Genomic DNA, 26,442 nt, shown 5'->3' on the forward strand with positions numbered 1-26,442 from the left:
TCTAATGTAAATGCACAGTACCGTAATATGTAGCCAACCAAACCCACAAAGGCCATGCGTTGCAATGCAAATACATGCAGATATTCCGCAATGTCAGAAAGCCGTTGCAGCTGGCAAAGCGTACTTTCCACTGCAACCCGTGGCACAGCAGTTTCAAATGGGACACATGAGTAAGAACTGTACAAGCGAATAAGGGTTTGCACTGAAAAATACCCCCAAGACTTGGAACAGCTCTAAAACCACGTAATTTATACAAATCTGAGCGCAGCACCTACGCACTTGATCTCTGCCTCCCCCACGACTGCACACACTGACCAGAATTCCTGCGGGGCTTCCAAGCTTTTCCACGTGCTCCTTAACAACAAGAGCTAGGCAAGCTGAAGACTTAAACAATCCCCAACTTTGACGGATCCTGAGGCATAAACAAGTTTGGCCTTTATGCAAGACGACAAGAATGCACGAAAAACAAACCCAGGAGTCAGTTTGCAAAAGGGTGCCCTTGTCCTACATCACGTCTTATGCAACCAATCTGACACTTCCTACGTACAGAAGTTATCCTATGTCTGGCCTATAGATGAACAAGCCTTATTTCAGTGCTAGACAAAGATAGCACAGAAAAGCCACTAAAGACCATTAAATAATATTTAATTGGTCTAATAAAAGATATGACATCTACCCAAAGACCCTCGCCTGCCTAAAGACCATTAACAGACAACTCTGACACCACCTACTACAAAGAACTACAAGAAGATCCTACTCCCCTTTTCACCAAGAAACTCAACAAGACCATCAAATCATTTCCAACAGGACTACAAGAAAAACTACAGACCTTGGCCCCCCCACAACCTAACCCAGGGACTTTTTACCTGCTCCCTAAAATCCACAAACAAGGGACCCCTGGCAGACCTATCATATCCAACCATCGGACCCTAACTGAGGAAATCTCAGGTTTCGTTGAAACAATCTTAAAACCACTCGTCACCCGCAGAGCAAGTTTTGTCCAAGACACTACAGACCTTGTATGGAAACTTAAAAACATAGCCCACCTTCCCAGCAACACCCTCCTGGCCACCACAGACGTTACCAGCCTATACACCAACACCCCACACCAGGACGGCATCCAAGCCTGCCTTACGTAGCTACAGGAACAAGATTACAACTCAGAGTACAGACCCAAAGATATTACTGACCTTGTACACTTCATCCTCGCACACAACAATTTCATTTTTAATAACCAACGCTGCCTCCAGACCATGGGAACAGCTATGGGCACCAAAATGGCCCTCAGTATGCCAACCTATTTATGAGCCACTTGGAAGAAAACTTCCTCAAGAACGGCACCATCAAACCCTTGCTATACTTAAGAGATATTGATGACATCTTCATCATTTGGACTGAAAACCTGCAACCTCGGATTGAGTTCCACCAGAAATTCAACAGTCGCCATCCCTCCATCCAACCAGCTCTTCAATACTCCAGCACCAGCATCTCCTTTTTCGACACAGTGATCAGTATCCAGAATGATCAAATACAGACCATGTTATACAAGAGACCCACAGACCAACAGACATATCTGCACAGAACCAGCAATCACCCTAAACGCACCAAAACAGCTGTGATCTACAGCCAAGCCCTCAGATCCCACCGCATTTGAACTGAGGAGAGCACCCGGGATCGCCACCTCACCAATCTTAAAAGGGTGTCCACCCAGCAAGGACCCTCCTCCAGAGAGATAGATCGCACGTTTGAAAGAGCCACCCGGGTACCACGTGAAGTACAAAAGAACCCCCTCCCACGAATCGCACACTGCTGGTGATGACAGATCACCCCTCCCTCCAACCTGTATGGGAAATCCTCAACCAACTGCAACCCATGCTAGAAAGAGACCCTGTTCTTAAAGAGCTCTTCCCAGAGCCACCCATCCTCGCCTTCAAACAAGCACCGAACCTCGCCAACCTCATCACCAGAAGCAAACTTCCCCAGGCCCAGAACACACCCAATGGATCCAGACCGTGCCAGGACAAGAAATGCAAAACCTGCCAACACATCTCCACCTCCCCACAATCACGACACCCCACAACACAGCCATCAATCAGCATTCCCGGATCTTACACCTGCACCTCCAGAAGTGTGATATATCTCCTCCAATGCGCCAAACGCCCCGGTGGAAAATACGTAGAAGAGACCAAACAACAACTGCGCACCAGAACGAACGCGCACCGGAAATCTGTCAAAGACGGGAATACCCAAGTACCGGTGGGGCACATTTCTCCCAAGAAAATCACTCTCTCTCCAATCTCTCAGTCCTGATCCCCAAAGGGAACTTACCAAACAGTTCCCAGAGATGAGCCCATGAACTCCACTTCCTCAGCCTCCTGGACACTAAAAATCATGGACTAAATACAGACATTGGATTTATGACACATACATTTATAACATGCCTGACATCTGACTTCCCAGGTACCTCTCCACTGTTCATCCCCCTTCTCTCCCCCACCTACCCACTCCTCCATCTACATCTTCACTGACCGCCTGTCTTGCATGCAGCCCAGCCCAGCCCAGCCCAGCCTCGGGCTGCTTTACTTTTCAGTCCATCCAGGAAGAGCACACACCAACTGCAGGGACTTTCTCAACCTGACAAAGGGTTTTTGAACCCAAAAGCTTGCTTAAAAATTGTTTTCCAACTATTTAAGTTGGTCTAATAAAAGATATCAGATTCACCCAAAGAACCTTGTCTGCCTAAAGACCATTAAAGAACATGCGCAGCATGCAATAGGAAGAAATCAGCCTAGCTTCGTTTAGGGGTAATAATGCATATCCGACATGCATTAGCTATATGCTTCACATTAGCATTGCTCCTCTTCCTCCCCCCACTGCCATCTCTTGCCTTGCTTCCCCCCTCTCTCTAGGTGGGCTCCAGAGGCAGCAGCGCCTGGTATGTGAAGGCCCTCCAAAAAGGGGAAGCGAGAGGTGGCTGTGCGGCAGAGCAGAGCAAGGCACCAAGGAGAACGGACGCTGCAGCTGTCGGCCCGCAGCAGCACCTGACGCGGTCCTGCGACGGAGGAAGTGCGCGCTGGCCTCCACGCTGCCGGCAGCCGGGCCCACTGACAGCACGGAGAAGCGCGCCTGTCCGTGCAAGGAGGGGCATGAAGGCAGAGAAGCAGGACAACCTGGAAGAGCGAGAAAGAGATTCAAGAGGAAGAATCTCAACACAGAGGAGGGAGAAAAGCGATGAGAGCAGCATGGGTGATAGCAACGGAAAAGGCGAAGGGGAAAACCCTTCTGCTTTAAACCGGCAAGTTTCAGTTGCATGTTTTCCCTATTGTAAAGGTTCCCTGGTGAATACAAAAGGGCACAAGTATTTCAGATGAAAACAGAGTTAAGTCCTTGTGCTCCTGGCAGCTGCCCAGCCGAGCCCTCAGCTACAAGGTCGGGCAACACGACGCTGTTAAACGTGTTTTGAGGAACATTCGGCCAGTCGACCCAAGAAGGGACTCTGCTCTAATCTCAGATCTTTTACTAATTACTCTAGTTGTGCACCACCTGTGGGAACAGGAAAACAACAGATACTGCACTAATATACAAAATGTTATTTTAAATTTCAAAGATTTCATAGATTTTGGGGGTCAGAAGGGACCCCAGTAGATTGAGTCCGACCCCACTGCCCTGGGCAGGAAAGAGCGCTGGGGTCAGATGGCCCCAGCCAGGTGTTTGTCACGTCTCCTCTTAAAGAGCCCCAAGGTGGGGGAGAGCACCACCTCCCTCGGGAGCCCGTTCTGGCAGCCCTCACCGTAAAGAAGTTCTTCCTGACGTCCAACCTAAATCTGCTCTCCATCAGTTTGTGGCCCCTGTTCCTAGTGACTCCAAGAGGCACCCTGGTAGACAGCGCATCTCCTATCCCTTGCTCCCCCCTGACAAATTTGTAGATGGTCACAAGATCACGTCTCAGCCTTCTCTTGCGGAGGCTGAAGAGATCCAGAGCCCTCAATCTCTCCTCGTAGGGCCTTGCCTCCAGGCCCTTAACCATACGAGCAGCCTCCTCCGGACCCTCTCGAGGCTGTGCACGTCCCTCCTGACGTGCGGAGCCCAAAACTGGACACAGTACTCCAGCTGCGGCCTGACCAATGCCGCATAGAGGGGGAGCATCACCTCCCTGGACCTGTCCGTCATGCACCTGCTAATGCGTGATAAAGTGCGGGTAGCCTTGTCACTTCGTCATGCTGACGACTCGTGTTCATCTTGGAGTCAACAGCGACTCCGAGATCCCTTTCCACTGCTGTGCTGCTGAGAAGGTCGTCCCCCAGCCTGGACGTGCGTTGGTGATACCTTCTCCCCAGGTGCAGCACTTTGCACTTACCTTGGTTAAACTGCATCCTACCTGGTTCTGCCCGTTTCTCCAGCCTGTCCCAATCCACCAAATCCGTTCCCTGCCCTCCAGTGTGTTTACTTTGCCCCACAATTTGGCATCACCCATGAATTTGGATGTTCAATGATACGTCAATGTTCAAATGGTCAATGACAAGTTTAGCCTTCTGAAAGTGTCAAGCCAGACCCAATTCAAGACCTATACTTTCAGCCAAGCCTCACAAATAAGATACTGGGTCAAATATTATCTGAGTTTGGATCTGATACAGCCAAAGAACCCCACGATTTCTGAGATGCAACTACCTGGGAATGCATGAGGATACGTGCTTTTCTTAAAACCACTCCTTCCGAGGAGCGCTGGCTTGCACTTTTGTGTGCTGAAGTTCACAGGTCTATGGCTCGCGGTGCCCGTTAGGTTTGCTAGATCTCTGCATTTTAGCTACACCTGAGAATACAGTAGCCAAACAAACCCAATTTAAAATGAAGTTGCATGGGATGCAAACAGGATAATACATTTTTCCTTACATTTTCTTTTAGTCTCCTGTGTGGTGTAATTTATGTTTGCTTGTACCTGAACGTCCAAGAAACAGCATGGCGATCAAAGCACTTCAGGTTACAGACTCCAGTGAGAAACAGACTCCAGAACAGGCTCGTCAAACCCCAGTGATAAAGTAAGAAATATAGGTCAGTTTTAATCCAGGACCATTTCAGCACTGGAAAGGCTGGGAAGCGTCAACAGCCAAGGTGCAGACAAGCCGCGAGGCTCTGTCCTAACCACCGACCTGCAGAAGGGACTGAGTAGCAAGGTGGAGCCAGGTTACAGCAGATAGGGAAGTGCTGTGAGGAACAGCAGGCAGATCACATCTGTACTCATGAAGATAAATGCACCCGTTTGACTCCGTGAGCTAATTTCCCGAGCAGCACGTTCACCTTTGCGCCCCACTTGCTGTTTCCACTTCTTTGAATCCAGATCTGGCACTCAAGCCTCCGGCTATCGGAGATAAATCCTGCCTGGCCAAGGGAATGAGTCAGGGACTGGGGTTGGGAGGGACGTGGTAATGGAGAAACGCTGCGTGCTGGACTGCGACCGTTCAAATATGCGAATGTACGTTCTCTTTGGCTTGGCTTTCCTCAGGGCCGGCTGTCTGACGAGCTGTGACTAATTCCAGATGTTCTGCCAGGCCAGCCCTGCTGGACTTGGCTTCACAGCTGTGATATCAGTGGGGAGAAGGGCAGCTCTCCCTGGGCCTCGCTCAGACCCCAATCCCAGTCACCTGAATCATGTGACCCTTCCTCCTCTGTCTCCCATGCTTTGAGGAAAAATACTTAAGATGCTGACATGAAAGGCTGGGATTTTCAGACAAGGAAACGGCTGACATCCAAGCCCAAACTGAAACCCCCCAGGACCTGGACTCAGATCCATGCAGGAGCTTAGGCACAGGGATGGCCATAAACTACTAGCCCTGTGAGCAGGGACCAGAAACCAGCACACACCACCTTAAGCCCCTTGCTCATGCTCTCACCCAGGCTCTTGGAGATATGGATCCAGTCCCTTCTCTGCTTGACGGGGTTCAAATCCACATCCCTCACCTCCCTGCCCACCTGGCTGTGTCCGTCTAGGGCGAGAGGCCTTCTGGTGAAGCTGCCCTGCTCCAGACTGGGCCAGAGGGATGGCAGGAGTGAGCATGACGGACACAGCCAGGTGGGCAGGGGGGTGGGAGATGTGGATGCGAATCCCATCCAGCAGAGAAGGGACTGGACCCACGTCTCCAAGAGCCTGGGTGAGAGCTCCAGCCCCTGACACGCAGCAAGAGGGGTGAACCTCCTGTGGGACGTGTGTCGCAGGGCACCTTGGTGCTCTGCTCCTGGAGAGGAGCCTAATGAGCACAGCTGCAAGTTGCCGGGGCAACTAATCAGGAGCAGCTGGCCAGAAGGGGGCAGGGCCTGGCCTTTGTAAAGCCCAGGGCGGAAGCCAGGCTAGCAGTTCTCTGCCAGCAGCCTGGGAGTGAGGATGTGGAAAGGAGCCTAGCAGCAAGTAGCATGGTCATATGGAGCAATGTTGTTATGGCCATAGGGCTTCGGGTTTGAGTTATAGCCAGACGGCTTGAGCTTGCATTTGTGTTACGGCCTAGGGGCTTGTGAGTTTGTTTGACTTTGTTATTACACCCAGAGGCTTGGGTGAGGCCATAGGGGTTGGAGGAGGCCTCAACTACAGGGACCCCAGAGAGTGTGGGGTGCCCTAGCGCCAAGAGGGTGCATTACTGGCATAGCGCCAGGGAAGGCGCAGCTCGCATGCCAGGGCGTGAGCAGCTGGCGGCGAGGAGCGCGGCCAGTGGGTCGCGGGCGCAACCCGTAGGTTGCAGACGGGGGACCGAGACCCCGGATTGCATGCGGGGTACATAGACCCCAGCCCCAGGGCGGGGCAATTACTGAGGAGCCCAAGACGGGCATAGCGAGCCTGGCCGCAGGCTAGTGTGGCAACACCCCTCAGACCGAAGCAGGGCGCTGCGGTTGCCCCGAGAAGACAGGGAGTAGCAGCGCGGGGAGCCAGGGTCAGAGAGGGTATCCGTGCGGTTGGCCAGGGAAGGGCCGAGGCCCGCTAGGGAGTCCCAGAGTGGATGAGAGTCCCAGTGAGAGGCTGGGTGCGAGAGAGAGAGCCCAGCGTGGGCTACACTTTAGAGGAGGCCCGGGAAGCGGGTGTACAGACCTAACAACGTCTATGACATCTGCGAGGCTTGGGGCGTGGTATCAGGGGAGGTAGGAGCCACGCACAGCCCATAAGGCTGGGCTGCTTGAGTAGCACCCATCGTACGGGGCGACCCACGAGGGGTCCAGGAGCTTACGTGCCCGAGGAAACACAAGGCAGCCTCCCTATTACATATTCCAGCAAGACGTGGCAGGCGAGAATGGAGGGTGCCCTCGGGCTGGAGTAGCGCAGTGAGAGGGCCTCAAGGAGATCACGGCCCTCTGCGAGGACCCCGCCGTGACAACGTGTTTTGAAGGAAGGCAACAATCAACTTGGCATGGGGTGTGGAGCCTAACCCTGCAGCAGTGCTTTGTGAATGCCTGCTAGGTTGAGTCTCTACACACCAAACATTGCAGCCCTGTCAAGACTAACGCCCTTCTGGGAACAGAGCAGTTCTGCTCCTGGGAAACCATGTTAAGCACTTCAGCACTGACGAGTTTTAGGTAATTCCAAGTTCAGGTGCAGCAGAGCAGGGTTTTGAAGATCTAAAATGTGGTCTTAAGTGCCCAAATCCTACCGAAGCCCCACTATATGCATGTAAATCCTTTGGCAGATGTTGCCCTGGGTATGCATCTCCTTTGGCTCCCTTGGAAGTCTCACTCAGAAGTGTCAATGCCACCGTGCTGTTGTTGCAAAAAAAGCCACCAGTACACTGAGTTGTATTAGCAGTGTCTCACCTGCGAGTCAAAAGGAAATGGCCTTTCCATGCTATTCAGCACTGGTGAGGCCTCACCTGGGGCACTATGTCTAGTGTTGGGCACTGCAGGTGGCAAACCGGACAGACTGGACAAATGCCTGGCTGAAGAACAAAGCAGCTGGGAGAAATGCTGGTAGGCCACGTTACTGCGCACCAGCTCCACTCAAACCCTGGCACCTACACAGCCCTCATCCCACTGTCTGGTGGCACCCGCTGCGACAAGAGCGGGCCGGCTAGGAGCAGAGGGATGGGTCGTCTCGCAGCTGGCCCGCAGCAGCAAAACTCCAAAATCAGACAGTTCTGCACCGCACTGCGAGTCTTGTGTCTGAACATCTCTCTGCCCTTCTTTCCTCCCACCTCCATCTAGTAAGCCAGGAAAACCAGCAGAGAAAAGCCATCAGCAACAGCTTTAAAAAAGGGAGGGGAACAAAAACAAATCAGAAAGACTGAAAATATACTCCTGTGACTGCTTGTATATGTATGTCATTTTTGTTCACTCAGTGACAATGGTGAATGGACTAGATGATTACAGAGATCCATTAAACCTGGGCAACAGATATCATAATGACAAATGAAATTCAGTATAGAAAAAAGGGCAAGGTTATGCTCACTAGGAGAAACAATTTAAACCACGCACACACCTGGATGAGTTCCATACTAGCTGCAGCTTTTCAGGAGAAAAATATAAGCCTCACTGTGATTAGTTCAAGGATAATCAACTGTCAAACTGTTTGATATCCAACTGCACTAACACTATACTAGAGAAGACATGCAATTATGCAAGTTGAGTGTTACCTCCTCCTATTGGAATAACTTGCTCAGTTTCTATAGCTCACCTTGAGAAACCCAGCAAGGTGGAATACATCCCGAGAAAAGCAACGACAGTACAGGAAAAGGGAGCTTTTGGTACAGAAATGAGTAAGCACAGTTCCACTGCTTTATAATTTGGGAAGGAGAGCAGGAGGAAATGCGAGAGAGGAACACGGTAATGAATGGCATGAACAAATGATCCAAATCCTTTGACAAGCAGTTGAAAATGAAAGAAAATATATCTGAAACAGATAACAGTAGTATAAAACTTTATGCAATTAAGAATGACATCTGCAGTCCTACTGATTAAGGTAACAGGTCCATCAGTCACTCCTCAGGACTAGGCTAATTAGCAGGTGGGGTCACAGGAAGCAAAATCTCCTGTGATGTGGGATTGTAAATGATGTGGCTCTGGGGTGGATGCGGTATTACACCTTCTTCTGAAATGTCAGGGTTTGATCTTTGCAGAACACATCTAATAGCTGGACACTGGCCTAAATATCTGCAAACTATAAATGTTTGTGTAAGCAGTATATCATGACTTAAATATATTCTGCTTTTTCAGAAGAGAACTTCACCCAACAATGCTCAACAACCACCCTAAGTACAAACACCCTCAAAAACAAAAGCCGTTTCTGAGAAGAGAGCCAACAGCTGCCAAAAATGAAGGCACCAAGTCAACTGAATTGGAAGCTGTGGAAGGGTACGAGAGGCAGAGGGAACCAAACCTGGGAAGTACATCTCCGCAAAACGCACGAGGCTTTTGAGGAGCCAGACCAGGATGCCGGCTGCTCACCAGCGCAGAGTCTCCAGAACCATGTAGGCTGCCTGGAGCTCTTCTGAACGACGGTGGATGCCGGTTAAACTGTGCAAGACTCAGTCATATGATACCTACTTTTTATATATCCTCCACTACTATTCCTAGCCCAATAAAACTACCGTAGTTAAACGATAAAAAAATTGCATCCGAAACATCCGTGTTTCACCGTCTTTTGGATATCAGCAAGAAGATTTTTAAGTTACAGAAAAGTTTCTCTTACCCGCAGAAGTCTATCAGGCATCCTCTCCAATTGCTTTTGTTATCAGGAGCTTTGCGAGGCGGTTCTTAATAACTGAAACCCTATCTACAAGGGAAGTCCTGACAAATGAACTATTTTGTCTAAAATCTAAAAAAAGTCTCCAGGGGCTTTTCAAACTGCGTTATCAAAAGATTAAAATATCAAAAGAACTTTGGCACTGCTTGTGGGGCTTTTTCCTGTGTGCAGGGAACAATTGCTAAATTTTAATTGGAGTGGTATAGAGGATATGCCTCCAGCCATCAGGCGCTGGTACAGCTCATTCTATTCAAACCGCACAAACAGCACACCAAGGTCTAAGGACACAGTTCCACGGCCATGCGTGAGCCTTGATATTATCTGCATGGCTAAAAGCATATAGGATATTATGCTGCGGACCAAGCCCTTCCTTGTATTTACAATGAGCAGCTTTGTGCTCGGCTTTCCAGCATGAATAAACGCGCCAGACAAGACTCGCATAGAAAGAAAGTTAATGATAGCGTGGGCACAGGTGAAGCGGGAGATACACATTTTATTCTTTGCAAAAATGTTGGGAAAAGGTTCTCAATGGTACGGTCAAGTAGAAGGCCTTCATATCAAAAGGAAGCTAAAAGCGTTGGCATTGATGCCCGAGTGCTGCAGAAACTGCTGTCCAGAACTCAAACCAGTGAGAAAGCACTCTTCCCCACGAGTCTGGGGCAAACCAGCGCCGTGCTAAAGACCTCTGGCCTTGATGGCGGTACGTGACTTACAGGACAGATGAAAATCTAGTTCCTAATCAGTCGAGTGCCTTTGTAAGCTTTGACAGCAGGCGTACCGACCCAGGCCCTCGGCTGAATTTACGTAATTGCAGCCTGCCCGCTCAAACCGAAGATGAAGGAACCGGTGGATGTGACAGAGCGGTGGTCGCAGGGTACCAGGGAGAAAAGACTGTTCAGCATGAACAGCTACTGCTTAGCCGCGATCAAGCATCACATCAAAGAAATGCTCGGGAAGGAATGACAGCGGAGGTGGCCTTGGCAGTGCCAGGGCTGAGCTTCTCCAATGCTCTGGAGGAGAGAGAAGCAACGCGGTCGCAGCAATCATTTTCCTTCAAAGCTGTGCTGGAATGGCAAGGTAAGGGTGCGTGTGACTGGATTTACCAAGACTGCAAAAGAGAGGTAGCAACAGTCGAGGCACGAGTTGAGCCGGGCCGAGGGGGGACATCTAGCAGTGTGGATGGTGAGGAAAGGCAGAATCTCAGACGTAATGCAAGAAGGGCAGATTCAGAGAAGGCCTAGATCTCATGTCTCAGCAATCAGGCGGACTGAAAATGTTGTCTGCGCTGCCTGACAGGAAGACCAGGTGCACACAGCAATGGAGCAAGGAGAACACGATGGCCAAGAAGACCGCACTTCAATCGAGAGCTGGACACCCAGGTCTGCAGGTCATCGGCACAGAAGCTGCATTTATAACAAAACTCCAGCTACGGCGACTCTAAAGAGAGTCGGAGCATAATATAAAAGCCAAAAACCAGCTAAAGCACTCGCGCAGCCTCCATTACTGCAAAACCTGAGCACCTCGGGCATTAACACACGTACCATTGCCTGAGCCCAGTGACGTCAACTAATACTATCTTCATTTTAGAGATGGGAAACCGAGGCAGAGAGGAACTGTACAACTGGACCAGGCTGTACAGGCTGAGTGCTGCAGAGCACACCCTCACCACGGGAACATTTTTGCTCGCTAGGGTCCAAACGGAGCACATTCACCTCCTCGCGCAACACAAAGCTACTTCGCTGGTGCGAGGCCCGTCAGCGTCCAGACAGGTCTCGGCGATCCTGCCGGACCAGGGAGAGGTTCTGCGGTACGAAGTCGAACGTTTCATCTGTGCTCACAGCAGAACGGGCCAAAAACAAGAAGCCTTGCAGCACTGCCAGGGCCCTTCTCAGCAGAAACGAGGTCTGCACCGCACCCTCCCTGCCACACAAATGAGACCATTCAGCACGCATGTGTGTGGAGTGCTGCCAAGTGTGCCAGGTAGCGTGCACCATGGCTTATGTCATATATTTGATACAGATATTTCAGTCTCAGGCCTATTTATAAACCTTTCCTACGAAAGGAAAGGAAAAGAAAGTGAGGCTTATCAGCAATTACTGCCGGAGCCTGCAGCTGCTGCCTCTGCAGCGCTCCGGCGGGAACTCGCAGGCCAGGCACATGCAGAATAGGGTATATTAAATCAAATACAACCCTTCCTCAAGTGTAGTGGGACTGTCCAGTTCCGGGACCCACGCGTCCAGAAGAACGCAGGCCGACTGAAAGGAGTCCAGCAGAGAGCAACAAAACCGATTCGAGGCCTGGGAAGCAAGACTGGTGAGGACAGGCTGAAAGAACGAGGAGAAGAGAAGACTGCGGGGGGATTCGATCACAGTCTTCAACTACCTGAATATCACAGGGAGGATGGAGACGGGCTTTTCTCTGCAACCGCAAAGGACAAGACTAGGAGCAACGGCCTCAAGCTGCAGCAGGGGAAATTACTCGAGTCCAAGACGAGGGTTTTTTCCCCATTTACCGTGGGGGAGAGGGGGCGCAGCGGGGCTGGGAGGGAGGGGAGCAGAGGCAAAGAGAGGGGACGAGGCCTGAGGCTGAGGATGGGGCAGGCTGCCTGACCTCCCCACCTGCCCCCCTGCAGTGGTGGGGGGAAGAATTAAAGACGATCCTCCGATCATGAGATTCTGTGCACAGGGGCTTTTCATCTTTGGAGGTATACGTCCTACTTCCAATCTTAAAATAGACAGCAGTTTAACTCTAACATGCATAATGTACTACTATGCACAAAAAAAAAATGCTTTTCAGTCTTTTCCGGAGGACTGTTTCTAGCATCCCATTTTGTTAGATGCTCCAAAGTAGAGAGGGCTAGTGGGAATCTCACAGATCACATTACAAATGGGGAAATACAACTGCCAGCAATTTAGGACCGCCACTCCTAAGTCTCCAGGTTCTCTTCAGTCAACAGACATTGATTGGTACCAAGTCATCCACATAATGCACTATAAACATTTGGATAAGACATACAAATGCCAAGAAGCGTTGAAGTTTAAAGTCTACAAGCCACATTTTAAAAGGAGCTAAGGTAATAATTTGTAACCGCAAACAAAGCTTAACACTTCAGTCAACTAACCAACCCTTCAACAATAAGAATGACATAATGGTTTAATGAATACATGGAAATTTTACAAGTACACCAGTTGTTTGAACAAAGCCCTCGACTCAATACCTATTTTATCACTTCCCATCTTGGGCTTTCGGTTATAATACCAGCTTTTGTTTCTGTGTTTAGGCTTTAGGAAGACCATTGTATCCAACATACTCTGAAATTAAATTGTATTTACATTTGTAAAGCAAATTCTTCGTATAATTATGCTTTTTTACAGGCTGCAATAGAGATTGTGATGTTTATGTTAAAATACAGGTTACATTCAGTAATGATAAATGTTTTGTCCTGTATTAGATTCAAAACTATGGTCATGATAATAACTAAATGAGTAGCACTATAGCTAACGCTAGAATGGCAAAACCAGTTCCCACGGGATCTGCCTACTTATCTGCACTTTCCAATAACGTAGCTATAAAAACAATTAATTATAATAACTACCTGCTGACATGTTAGAAAATCAGCCTAGCAAAGATCCTGAGATACTTCAATTCCATGTAGCCCAGCATCTACACCAGGGGTGGGGGCAAACCGCAGCCCGTGGGCTGGATGCAGCCCGCCAGGCCAATCTCTCCGGCCTGCGGGGCCCCTAGAAAATTTAGAAAATTATTATTTATCTGCCCCGGGCTGCCTGTCATGCGGCCCTTGATGGCTTGCCAAAACGCTGTAAGCAGCCCTCTGCCCAAAATAATTGCCCGCCCCCGATCTACGCTCCTTAGAAATTCCAGTTTCTTTTATTTTAGATGATTTATGATTTTAAACGATTCTCTTATTTTATTGGGTATGAATATCAATGCAAATAGATGGCTGGAAAACCAAGCACCCACACAAGGAATTCCTCAAGCCTCTTCCCATGTGCCCAGAGACACGGGGCATACGTAGCCTTTCCGATGCCTCTGTACCCTATTACACGCGGAGCCCGAAGGTCGGACAATCCCAGAAGCAGCTTTCTGCTGCCACGCGCTGGTGACCAGAAGAGAGCTCGGAGCAGACCTCATTTTGCAGGTTTTCTCCCATAAGGCGGGGAAGTAACATTCTGGGCCGCTTTGATTAAAATTCATTTACATTTGGGTTACAGGCATAAGGAAAAGTTTCTGTCCTCGGGGTAACGCAAGAGGGGAATGGTGCTATTCTTCCTATGGCCCAAGGAAGGAGTCACCGCAGCCGTCACGCTGGCGCACGTACACGAGAGGAGATAAAGACGACCTCGAGCATACCCAGCTCTTCCACACCACTGAAGCACATCGAGAGCTAGGCCACGGGGCAGGGACCCGGCACGCCTCTCCATACAAGAGGCCTCCCATGCGGTCAGGAGGATGTTTTACCTACCTTTTATGGAAAGATACTGTTGATTTATTGTTATTGTCTCCCCCCCATTTAAAAATGCTCATTTTTTCCACTGTAGAAAACTATCTGCTTTATTAGAAGGTGTACCACTTGCAAAAGAGGAAGCCTGGCTAGTCGAGGGCCCCCAGGGAAAATAGGTTGTTTTTCTAGGTTTCTGGGCAGGAGTTCAATCTGACGGAATAGGGTAATTTTAAAAGGAGCCCTTCTGAACCTGGCCCCCGCTGCTGCCAGCACCACCTGTGTTGCTCTCTCTCTACGACATGGGGAGCCTGGCAAAGTAAATGTCACGGGATCAGCGCTAACCTTTGAAATCCACGGGTGAATTCTTAACTATGCATCGGAGCCGGTTCTCCTCTTAACCTCCCCGAGACGAACAACAAAAGAGACAGGACAGTTACTTGGCGCTTGGAGCACTTAGGCTCTGCCTGCTTTGCCGAGAGAGCCTTGCAAAAGCTTAAGTCAGTATTTCAGTTCTCATCTAAATGGGCACACTTACATAGCTAAAATCAGTAGGGGGATATTTTCCCCCTCTATCTCCTAACATACTACGGACACACGCAGCAAATCCATGCATCCGTAACTTTAAACTATAAAAAAGCTTTTTCCCATTCTGACTTCATTTTCACAAAGCAAACCAGGTGCAAGCGCAGACCTTCTGCTCCGAGTTGTCCAACTTCAACACTGCTGAAGCAAGATCCATGGGGGGAAAGATTCCTGAAATCTCTCTAACCTACAGCAATTGTCAGCTTGGGGAATCCGCGCAACTAATGAACTCTCCAAATCTTTAACAAGCTGCTAAAATCCATTTTGGATGCAGTCCACTGAAGGTAGGAGTCCCCTTGGCATGGTACGGATCTGTGACAACCCGCTGAAGCCACACAACAAATGACTGACAAGGAGGCTAAAAGTTGTAAAAGGACAAAAAACCACTTCGTTGTGGGGCTGTTTTCATCATCTCTAGCTGTGGCGAGCTGCTGGAAGAGTCGGGGCAGCAAGGGAAAGCCCTGCTTTCTCGGACGGGTGGACTGCCAGATTCCCAAAGGAAGGGTAAGCTAGTGAGGAGCGTTGCATTCGGGGCACTGTGTCCTGCCCTGCATTGTACCTTTGAAAGTATAGCAAAGAACAGCTCGTTCAGAAACCCTGTGCCAAAAGCTCATGGCCAGAAACTAAGACAAATCCTGTTAGTCTCAAAGATGACTTGAGAAAAATATTAAGGTGAACAATGCTTATCATTTTCATTTATAATTTTAATATTAAACACCTTAGCGAAGGGGCTAGCTTGAACTAACGTGCGACTAGAATCAGGCACAGAACTGAGAAGTCTTCTGACTTGCTGAGCATTGGACCCGTCAATAAAAATTGGGAGAGACGAGAACAGATTACATAAATTCTGTTTTATGATCTTTAGACCGGGGCTGCTCACCCCGCTCCTGTCTGCAGCTCAGAGCTAGCCCCCAACACCATGCCCCGTGGGGAGCCTCGAGGGTTGTGGCCTTGCACGCTAGTCAGCAGGTGTGTAGGACCCAAGGGCCCCAGTCTTAGCATGCAGGCTCTCGGGGCCCGATCCCAGAGCACAGGGGCAGCCAAAGCCATGCGGGGCCTGATCCAGACATGCAGGCCCACTCCTGGCACGCAGGGTCCAATCCAGCTTGTAGGTAGACTGGTGCCGCACCACTCATGTGGTCTGCTGGGCCAAAAAGTTGAGGACTGCTATTTTAGACAATACCAGGGAGAGGATTGGCATGGTATAGTTTTACATGGACAATGGGAAACAAAGATTTGCTAAGAGGTTTGTTTAAAAGGATGCTTGAAGACAGGCTATAATTATGTTAGTCTTTGTCTTCAATATATAATTCCATTTTACTTAAAGGAAAATAATACTAGTGGTTCAAAACGCTGTTCTCTAGTAAGAGTTGCCCTGCACCCATCACTGAATGCTGCAAGTGCCTTTCAGGAGTGCTATAATTAACACAGCCTACCTTGTCTGCTCTAGGGTAGGCAAGCCGGTCAATTGGCTGGTCAAATGCTATCAACTGACGGCATATTTCTGACCAGTCAAAGGTCATAGCAATTTTACAAAAAAACCCCTACATTTTGGGTAGTTTTCTTGACAGAAATACGTTTTATTCTTTCTTGACACATTTCTTAATGCTAAAATTTGTGCTTTTTCCGTGTATTATCTGCACCTATTGGCAATTTCTTAACAATTTTTGACCAATATTTGACCGGTCAATTAACTGAACTTTATCTGACTGGTCAAATACCCAACCCTACCTTGCCTGCTACATGATAAAGGAATATACACCACACAACTCAGTCAAAAAGATGTTTATAGTAATAATCAGAACACCACCAAATAATAAACCTGAAGCAGCAAGGCACTTCCAAGAGAAAGTTTAAATTCAGCGGGACTTTGACAAAAACAAAAGATTTTAATCCACAGCGGGTGTGTCTGCACGGGATGCTAACTCTGCAGTAGCCTAATAACACGGCGCAGTAGCGTGCCGGGCAAAACCCGTGCCAATACACTACTGGGCAGCAGTATTAGGCTACTGCACAGTTAGCATCCAAAAAAACCCGTGCCCCGGTACTACTGCACAGTAGGGCAAGTTCCTACGCATTGATTTAGTACCAGGTTATCCACGTACTAAGCTTAATGCACATTAACTACAGCCCATTAATGAACATGTAGACGCACCCGATGCGTCACAGCCGCTCAAGGCCAGGAAGCAAAGCAAGCCTCAGCCTCCAGAGGAAAGGCTTTAGTGCAGTATTCAGCACACTCCTCTTCCAGAGGCGAACGTAAGCAAAAGCTTTTCCAGAACAAGCACCGAGCAGCAAGCACCCTACCGCTGTCAAACAGCACAGACGAGCGAGACGCGATGGTTGACCAGCATCCTGGCTGACAGCACGAGCAGGGAGATCGTCCCGACGCTGGAGAACCTGGCAATCTTGGCCCCTTTCCGAAACAAGCCAGAAAAAGCACACACGCTCTCCAAACACTTGAGCAGCCAAGGAGCACTAGGAACGCACGCTGGGGACGTGTGCCGAGATCCGCAGTCACTGAGGCAACAAAGGAGGACGCAGGTCAAGCGGCACCTTAGAGACTAACTCCGGTTTGGATGTCCCTTCAGGAAATGCCACCTTACCTGTAATTAGTCTTCTACAGCTTGGTGACCTCCGTGCAGATGGACCGAGAACTTACTCAGCATTCTGTTCCTCTGACAAATCATTAATAAGAATTTGGATTTTTTGACAAAAAGGGAGAAACCAAGGCCATTACTCCCTCTAGTGGGCTTCCACAAGCAAAATGTGCCTATCGCAGTGGGCTGCGGTTTAGCATTGCATAAGACAGGGTCAGAGCGTTGTTGCAGACACGATGGCCCAGGAAACGTGCAAAAAGCCACTCTGTTCAGTAATATCTTTTACGGGAGCGATGGGCTCTCTCTCCCAATCATCCAGCTGGTCCAGAAAAACAAAGGTGAGCCTGGGTAACCAGCGTAACGGCGACGATTGTCGGCATACAACGGAGCACGCTTGCCAGTGATCTTTTCAGCTCTTCCACCAATCTTGTGGTGTGATGAACGGACAAACAACCTGGAGAGCAAACAACGTGGCTAAGTAGGATGGACCGATTTAAAATCGGCAAGCAGAACGCCCATGCTGAAAGTTTCTGAGATACAGTAAAAGCGGAAAATAGTAACAATGATGCCATGGTGGGCATCTTCTAGACCACCAAACCAGGAGGAGGGTGGACAAGACCTTCTTTAAAAATACAAAGCATCTGAGTGACAGGACCTGGGGCTTATGGAGAACTTGAATTATCGTGATATCTGCTGGGAGGGTGACAAAGGTCCAGCAGGTTTCTGGACTGGCTGGGGGACAACTTTTGATGCAGATGGTGAAGAAAGCAATGTGGGAAGGGGGAGAAGACACTCTTACTTCCCAGCTTGCTGCTTTCAAGCAGAGGGGAACTGGCTGAGAATCTGAAGGTGGAAAGCAACCTGGGCAACTGTGACCATGAAATGATGGGTTTAGGAGCCTCAGGAACACGAGAAAGGAAAACAGAAAAATAAAAGCACTGGACTGTCAAGTCTGCTTTTCCCAGCACTAAGAACAGAGATTGCCCCTAACCACAAGTCTAAGGGGTAAAAAAAAATGCAGAAGAGCTGGTTACTTTTTTAACACCCCTCTTCTAATTCACCCCAGGGCCCAGGACAGATGCAGACCACAGGGCTCTTTTGCTGCCCGGGCCGCTCATGTACTGTGGCCACTACCAAAAATCCAGTTACCATTTCGGACAGATACATCTGAGTTTGAATTCAACTGAAGAGATGGAAATCGCTTGCCACCCATTTTCAAGGTTGGTGCCACTGATGCCGGTGTTTGCCACAGATATCTGGCTGGCTGATAGCTGGCCCGATAAGTCACCATGGCCAATCTTCCAGGCGAGGCCAGTCTCAAAGGTCAGTACAACACTGCTCCGTTTCAGACAAGAGGGTGGGCGACACCCGGGGACCTCTGGTCTCGGCAGGGGTTGTGTTTTTGAAGCACGCGCTGCGGAGCTCAGAACTGAACTGCGGCTTTCAACAAAGCGAGCCTGTTCGGGCCGACAGCCTCTCCAGCACTGCAGGAAAACGGCCTTTCATTGAGCACTCCACAAAAACAGCTCCATACAGGCCTGCTGCGCTTTCTGCGTCCTCTCGGAAAGGAAACGGCAGATGGAGCATCCACGAAGGACGTGGTCCGCTCGGAGGAACGTGGTACCTTGAGCACCCATCTTGTAGCAGGGCAGCCACAGAAAAACACAGCCAGTTCTGAACCCCAAGTCCTTCGATGAAGTATCTCAGCTTCCAGAAAGAGGGAAGTCTTTCACACTAAAAGTTGTGTGTCCTAAAAAAGCCAATGACCTTAAAATAATAACTGTAATTTTTTTAAGTACTAGTTAGTTTCTCTCACACACGGAAATCACACAGACTGAGAAAGGTTTTATCTTGCAGCAACAGGCATTAAGGAACCAAAAGATAATCAAGTCTGCCCTGTCCTTTATGGGGCACCCCATATCACCCCTGCAAACACTGCAGGCCAAAAGACTCTGATTTTCCTTGCAGGAGATGCACGTGCACCAGAAGAATAGGTGCGACTAATTTTGCCGATAGTTTGCTAAGTTTGCCCTGCCTACCCTCTCCCTTAGATCCCACGAAAGTCGCGTGTGTTATAAAGCCACTGAACATAAAACTGTAACAAACTGCTGTTTCGTGGCAAGATTTAATGATGCAAACAAACAAACAAACAAAAAAATCACAGAATAGTTTTTTCCAAGAGAAAGTGAGCATTTGTGCCAGTGTTAACTCGTATCATGGAACAGCCACTGCTCAGTTGCAATTTTTGGCCCCGGCAGTCGGTTAAACCAGCAGTAAGGTCTCTCTGCCTTACAGAGACGGTGTTTGTCAGCAAGGAGTTATACTGCTATAACTAAGCCACTAGAGCTGAAGGGATCTGTATCCAAACGAAGACACAATTAATTACACCAGGTACCTTGTGCTGGAAAAGCTATTCCTAAACAGCAAGGAGAAAAAGCTGCCCTTGTTTAAGGAAGCTTTACATTGCCACAGCAATACTTACACTAGTGTTTTGCTGGTGCAGGGTTTTCTTTAAATAATCCTATGCAAAAGCAGTACTGATCCAAAGTGTGTGCTTTCAGTGAAGAGTCCCTCAGGGCGAGGCCTGCACTTAGAAGAGCGAGGCCACCCAAAGGCTTATGTTACATTATATGTATATATGCCCATTATAGTCCATGACAAAGGGTGGCTAACAAGGCACTCATGCAGCATGTTTCTGCCCAGCTAAAACATCTCTGTAAAATGACAGTAAGGTACTGTACGCCATACCCATGCTGTCTGCACAACAGAAAGTGCAGTTCGGACTCCAGGCTTACTTTTTTGCATAGCGTTAAGAAAAAAAAAAATAACCTGCAGATGATGTGAATGTTGAAAAGCTTTTTAAACAGTAGTTTACCATGTTTTTAAGTAAGCTTTTTTATTCTTCTTAGACTAAACCCCCAGCACACACATTTAAAACATTGCCATTATTCTCAGTGCTCCAAACAGCACAAGCTGCCCGTGGTCAAAACCGCGGTACTTTAAACCAGTACTTAAACCCAGAGTGGTTGAAACTGTCCAACCCTGCTTCAAAGGGGAGTCCCTGCCATTGCCCCTCAGTGTCCTCCTCCAAAAAACAGCTCTCCCGTTTCAGGAAGACCAACGTTTGCAAACAAAATTGTCCCAGGTCCCCTGAAATGCATCCCACCACCCCCACAGCCATAAAAACTACCCAGCTTCCCATGAATGCTGCCCCCTGGGACTAACACATGCTGCATGTCCTCTCATTACTCTTCCCGAGGAAACAAAATATGCCCTACGCCCCATGAATACTGCCCCTCCTGAAAAGGATACCCCTTTCCCATGCATTATGTTCCTTTGTAGAGGGAAACACCCACTGCCCCTTAAATGAAGGGAGAGCATCCCCCACCTCGTAACAAGGGATGAATCTGCACGTGCAAGTAAAGTCCCTTGCCAAGGGGGTGCCCTACATCCCAGGTGGACGGTCCCCTCCCAGAGAGAGCAGGCTCCCAGTCCAGCAATGCAGGCCCTCCTGAAACTCTGCAGCCCAACACCAAGATGTGTCCCGTGGTCCCTGCAACTGCCCTCTCCCTCCAGCAGACACAAAAATCACCCTGCTTCCCAGAAAGTAACTGAGGAGCACCAACCCCACACAAATACTGACAGAAGTACTGTCACAAATACTGCCTTCTCATCACAGCCACTTGCCGGGCAAGCGGGTTTATCCCCATGTACTCTCTCAGCCACACACCTGCCTGTACTGATGCTGGAGAAGCACTTTCCTTCTATCAGCAACAGGCAAGCCTAGCCAAGAGAAAAGGGACTGTGACAGAGAAAGGGGACTGCACCTTCCCAAATCCTTCCAGTGAGCCACGGGCTGAACACAAGCAGTACAGTTCAACCTGCACGGTCCCAATATTCCTGTGCGGCTGAGTCAGGCTAAGCCCAATTCTCTCCCCTCGTCTCTGGACAGACTAAACCTAGCACGCTCATCTGCTGATGCTGGCAGGTGTGACCACGCCTGCTGAACTTGGCATGAGGTCCTGCCTCAGAGCTAGTCGCTCTGTAAGACCCTCTTACCTGCACTTCTTCCAAAGAGATGCTTTGATCAGGGCTGCCAGGCACCCGGCCCACAGGGCCTCTCGCCACAGCTGCCAGAACCACCGGCTAACACCACTACCCCTGTGCCCTCTCACCCTGCCTTTTCCTGCCACCAAATCTTGTTTTCAAAGGAACCTCCTTTCCAACGTGACATTAGCAATAGTCAAAATCACAGCATTTAAGATGTGAACCATGACACACAGCCAACACATTATTTCAAAGTGCCAAAGGCAGCAAATTGCTTTTCCGACCCAGTGGCAAGAGCTCCAGCTCCTGCTGATTTGGCAACTGTTTGTTTGCAGGAAATGTCACTTTCCAGCCACGCCTTTCACTCGGGATCCATAAACCCCTCTCACTCTCTAACCCGTCATGCGCTTGTTATTTTGTATTTAACTGGTTAACTGTTCTTGTTTCTGCAGCATGGCTCCCTCGGATGGAAGGGACACGCATATGAATTTTAATAGGTTATTAATTCTTCCGGACAAGACTTTTCAATGGAGTGATGGCATGTGGTGGATTGTGCACTGCTACTACCGGCCTTCTGACTTGCCTGGTTCCCTGAAGCTGGTACAACGGACGTATCCTGCGCAAACCAGAACATGTAGAGTCAGACCCCATCGGCACCAGGAACAGCAGACCTTCAAGGAAAACCTAGCTCCACAAAAAATAGTACTCGTGATTCAACATGGCCTATTTGCTTTTTTGGGACAGGAACAGCCTGTTCTGTATTCACACAGTGCCTAGCACAGTGCTATCCTGGATCGTGCCCGGAGAGCCGAGGCACTATGACAGTGCTAACAAATCTGCTCCGCTCCGAGCCAAGTGCTGGCGCCCAGCCCACACACGGCAGGGAAGCACCGTGCGGAAGGTGTTCTCTGTCCAGACTCTACTACTCCCACATTTTTTTGCCTACCACGGACACTTTTGTAATCAGAACCTTTAACCCTACTACACCGGCCAAATTCCTACATGGATCATTACATTTCACCACCTTAACACTTCCCCAGCAAGTGAATACTAAAAGATCCCCCCTCCCTGATCCACCATGTGCCACACACAGGCCGCCTGCCCCTTGCCATTTGTGGCGCCCATGCCAGCCCTGACTTATCTAAAAGCCCCTAGCGCTCTCTACATAAACAGGAGGCAGCACGCCCCAGCAGGCATGGAAGTGAACTGAGACACTCCCCATTCCTGGCTTGACCAAATGTTGTGTGGATCTTCAGCAAACCATTTAACCGCTGTATCTCAGCTTCTCTATCTACAACACAGATAACAGGACTCCAGGAGCAAAGTACTGTCATCTCACTATTGCACTCTCCACTGCTGTACACCATTGAATAGCTCCAGCACTCCTCCCCATAAGCGATTACACCAATGTTATGTAAACTGGTAAGTATCTGTTCACCAAGAAGAATCTGGGGGAGGGCAGGAAGACAGCAGCACCAGAGAATGGGAAGTTAAACCAGCTATCACTGAGTTCACAAGCGAAGCCTCTTCAGTGCTGGAAGGGTACGGCTACACTAGATGTTCTCTTTAAAAAAGCTCCAGTTAGTCAACTGACAATTAACTCCGTGTAACAAGCATCCTGCTTGCAAAGGCTGAAACACATCCTCCCCAGTTAAAAAGGGAGCGCTTTACCTTTGGCTAGTCTCTAAGCAGAAAAAAGCAGTTTTTATACAGTAGTAACAAACCTGTGTCAGCTCCAGATAAAAATACGTGAAGACAAGATATTTGCATACGCTGTATTCTTATCTGAGAAGAGCTGATGCAGGTTCGCTGCCCCAAGGTTAAAAAAAAAATCAGCCTTTTTTCGGCAGCAATGACAGGACTTTAGTCTAAGCAAATAAACATAGCAAAGACAAACCCAAAGTGAAAACAGAACGACACCGTAGACCGAGAACAGCAACAAGAGTCATTTACACCACGTAGCACTTGAGCACCTTAAAAGAATAAAACAAGGACATGAACAGCCAAGTTTCCACATACTGAAAAATAATGCTGTGCTGTAAAAATAAAAAATTCCAGAAGTCAACTTTCTTCTAGCATGCACTTGAAAAAAAGCAGCAATATTGTCAACCAGTTGAGTTACATACAGAAAAGCATGGCTAACCTGTTTGAAAATGCAGCTTGTTTGTGGATCAGTTCCCATACACTCAACAGCCAAGTTCCCTGCAATAAAAAAGGAGATAATATGTTAGCTGAAACTTAAATTTTTAGTTACATTGGCAAACAGGTAGTTAAGAGATTAAACACTACACAGTTCTTTGAAAATATAGGCTGGTCTACACGTTTCCCCTCGAGCTATGCAACAAGGGAACCAGAATTCGGCACACAACCACACACACAGCTACTCTATTTTTGAATGTGAGGACAAGTGAAGAAGACTTCAGGAGGAAGTTGTCGAGGCAGTTTTCTTCAGTCTTGCTGCTGACTACCACTGCGGCCCCTCATTTCATCAAAACTCACCAGCCACAGCCAGGCTTTTTCAGGCTCTGAACAGAAAACTTCAGGGAAGTTTTAGGAATCAGCATTCTTGCCACTGAGCCAGTGTCTGTGCCTGGCATTGCAGAGCCATGTAGATGCAAACGCCAGACTTGGAATCAGACGCAATAAAAGGTCTCATCTCCTTGCAGTGACAAAGTCCAACAGACGTGGGCAGAAGTCAGAAGCAAACCCCTGGCTAATTCTCAATTTAGCTAAAGCCATGCTGCCTACCCAAAATTCTCAGGAGGGCTCAGCTGAATTCAGTTTTCTACCTCCTGTTCTTAACTATAGCAAAGCGTTATTGCAGACCATCACAAAGCCAGGTTTCAACAGAGTGGCGTCGTAGCAGTGACAAGCGGAAGGTAAAATACACAATCGTCATCAAGTGGCTTGTGATCCTTCAGATGAGGGAAGGGTTCGAGCTTTTTAGACCTTGTCAACACGAGCCGTATAGAGTTGAACAGCTAGTTAAACCCGTGCAATGCTTTTGCACAGAAAAGACCCTATTCCATAGTTTCCATGAAAACATTCCTAGTAGCTAACAGAGGATGGGTGCTTAGCTGAAATCAAATTCGAGGCATATTCCACAGTGCAAAGCTTTCCCTGTCCTTCCGCACTCCGACTACTGCTGGTAGAGCTAAGGGGGTCAAGCTTACAGCCCTCGGGCCAGATCTGCTGCGTGCAGATACGCGATACGGCCCATGGGTCACTGCATCAACCCCGTGCACCAGCCCTGGCCCCGCCACGCAGCGCAGGGAGGTGGTCCGGGGCACGCACCGTGCAAGGCACTCCCCTGGACTCACCCAGAATGCTGGCTTGGAGGTCAATCCGGATCGGGCCATACTGGAGCCAGCACACAGCGTAGCAGGCACTGGTCAGCACGTGCAGCCGGTCCAGCCTCACGTGCTGCTGTATGTAACATGTGGGGCCAGCCCCTTCTGCGTGCACGGCGAGTCCCGGAGTCGGCGCATGCTGCACAGACCAGACCAGGCCCTGCAGGCGCCGCGCAGGGGATCAATCCCATTCCAGATCGCAGATGGCCCTCGTGTGCTCGTGGGCCGGATGCTGTCACCCCCTTGCCGCAGCCGATTCCCTGAGCCAGCCGGTCTCCAAAGCGCCGCCCTGCCTTACCCCCTACTCTGTGAAGCTCTCCTGCACGGACACCTACCCAGATGCAAGGGGGCCTGAAAACACGCCATGCACGGCCACGCAGCACCCGACGTCCCTGCACGCACGGCACGGAGCTGAAGCGGGGCGCCTGCTGCTCGACAGCTCGGCCAACAGCCCTTGCAACCGTACAGCCGGTCCCACGAACCAACGGCACCGCGAGAAACCCCCGCGTCTCTCCCCGAGCTTCTGAACTGCGGCCGCACGGAGACGGCAGAACGGGCCAAAGGACAAACCTCAGAGGATGGACGGACAGACAGGAGGGAGGGGAGGGGAGGGGCCGGGGAGGACAGCGGGCCAAGAAAGGTGGCACAGGAGGAGGGTGCAGGAGTGAAAGAAGATGGTGTAAAACAAAGTCTGGAGGTGCGTACCTTCCAATCAGCGATGCTCGGCCGGGGCCGGGGTGCCGCTCAGGGGTGGCGCAGCGTCGGCTCGGCTGGGGGCGAACACCGGTCACACGTGAGCCCGGGATCGGGTGCGAAACCGGCTGCGCACCGCGAGACACGCTCGCAGCCTGCGCCCGGGGGGGCGGGGTCCCGGCCAGCCCCACCCCCACCCAGACCGCCCCGCCCCGCCCCAGCGCCCAGACCACACCCGCATGGCGACACGCTCACACCCACGCATGTGCACACATGTGCACTGACACGCACACGGACAGACACACGCTCACATGCAGTTGCACGCACTCGTGCTGGCACAACACGTGCACACACGCACGCTGACACTCACAGACACACACGCTCACACCCACACACAGGCACACGCATGCCGACACGCTCGCACCCGCACACAGCCGCACGCACTCGTGCTTGCACAAGACATGCACACTGACACTCACAGACACACCCGCTCACACCCACAGGCAGGCACGCAGTGACACACACACAATCACACCCACGCGCTTGCACAACACGCACATGCAGACAGGCAGGCTGACACACGCAGTGACACGCACACGCGCAGAGTCACACCCACGCGCTCGCACAACACACGCACACGCGGCCACACTCACACTCACCCCCTGTGCCCCCCATGGCGGCGGCGGGAGGAGGAGGAGGATCCGCTTCCAACCGGCTCCGCGCGCCGGCCGGCCGGGGGGTGGGGCCGGATGTGACGTCACACCCCCGCCGGGCGGGACCCCCCAGCGCGTGGCACTGCGCAGGCGCGGCGGTGGGGTGTCGGGCGGCTGCCGAGCTCTGGGGGATGGGCTGGAGGGCACTGGGGGCTGGGCCGTTGGCGGCTGTGGGGCAGGTGGGGGGAGGGATTGGGGCAGGGGTAGGGGGAGCCAGCGCAGGAGGCGGGAGCCAGTCCCTGGCGTGAGGACAGGGCGGAGGGTGCCCCACGACAGCACCCTG

General features: G+C 50.2%; 1 protein-coding gene across 3 annotated transcripts in view; it reads right to left on the minus strand.

The window, feature by feature from the left end:
• Positions 1 to 26,191, minus strand: part of ATP13A3 (ATPase 13A3) — an 86,508-nt gene extending 60,317 nt beyond the window's left edge. For all 3 annotated transcript variants that reach the window (XM_019490846.2, XM_014607313.3, XM_059731271.1), the window contains exons 1-3: positions 26,106 to 26,191; positions 25,459 to 25,523; positions 23,547 to 23,605 (exon numbers count right to left, since the gene is read on the minus strand). In XM_019490846.2, the coding sequence (XP_019346391.1) occupies positions 23,547 to 23,585 (39 nt within the window). In that variant the 5' untranslated portion in view covers positions 23,586 to 23,605; positions 25,459 to 25,523; positions 26,106 to 26,191. The remainder of the gene's footprint in view (positions 1 to 23,546; positions 23,606 to 25,458; positions 25,524 to 26,105) is intronic.
• Positions 26,192 to 26,442: the final 251 nt, after the last annotated feature.

Source organism: Alligator mississippiensis, chromosome 7, assembly GCF_030867095.1.
Source record: "Alligator mississippiensis isolate rAllMis1 chromosome 7, rAllMis1, whole genome shotgun sequence".
NCBI lineage: Eukaryota > Metazoa > Chordata > Crocodylia > Alligatoridae > Alligator > Alligator mississippiensis.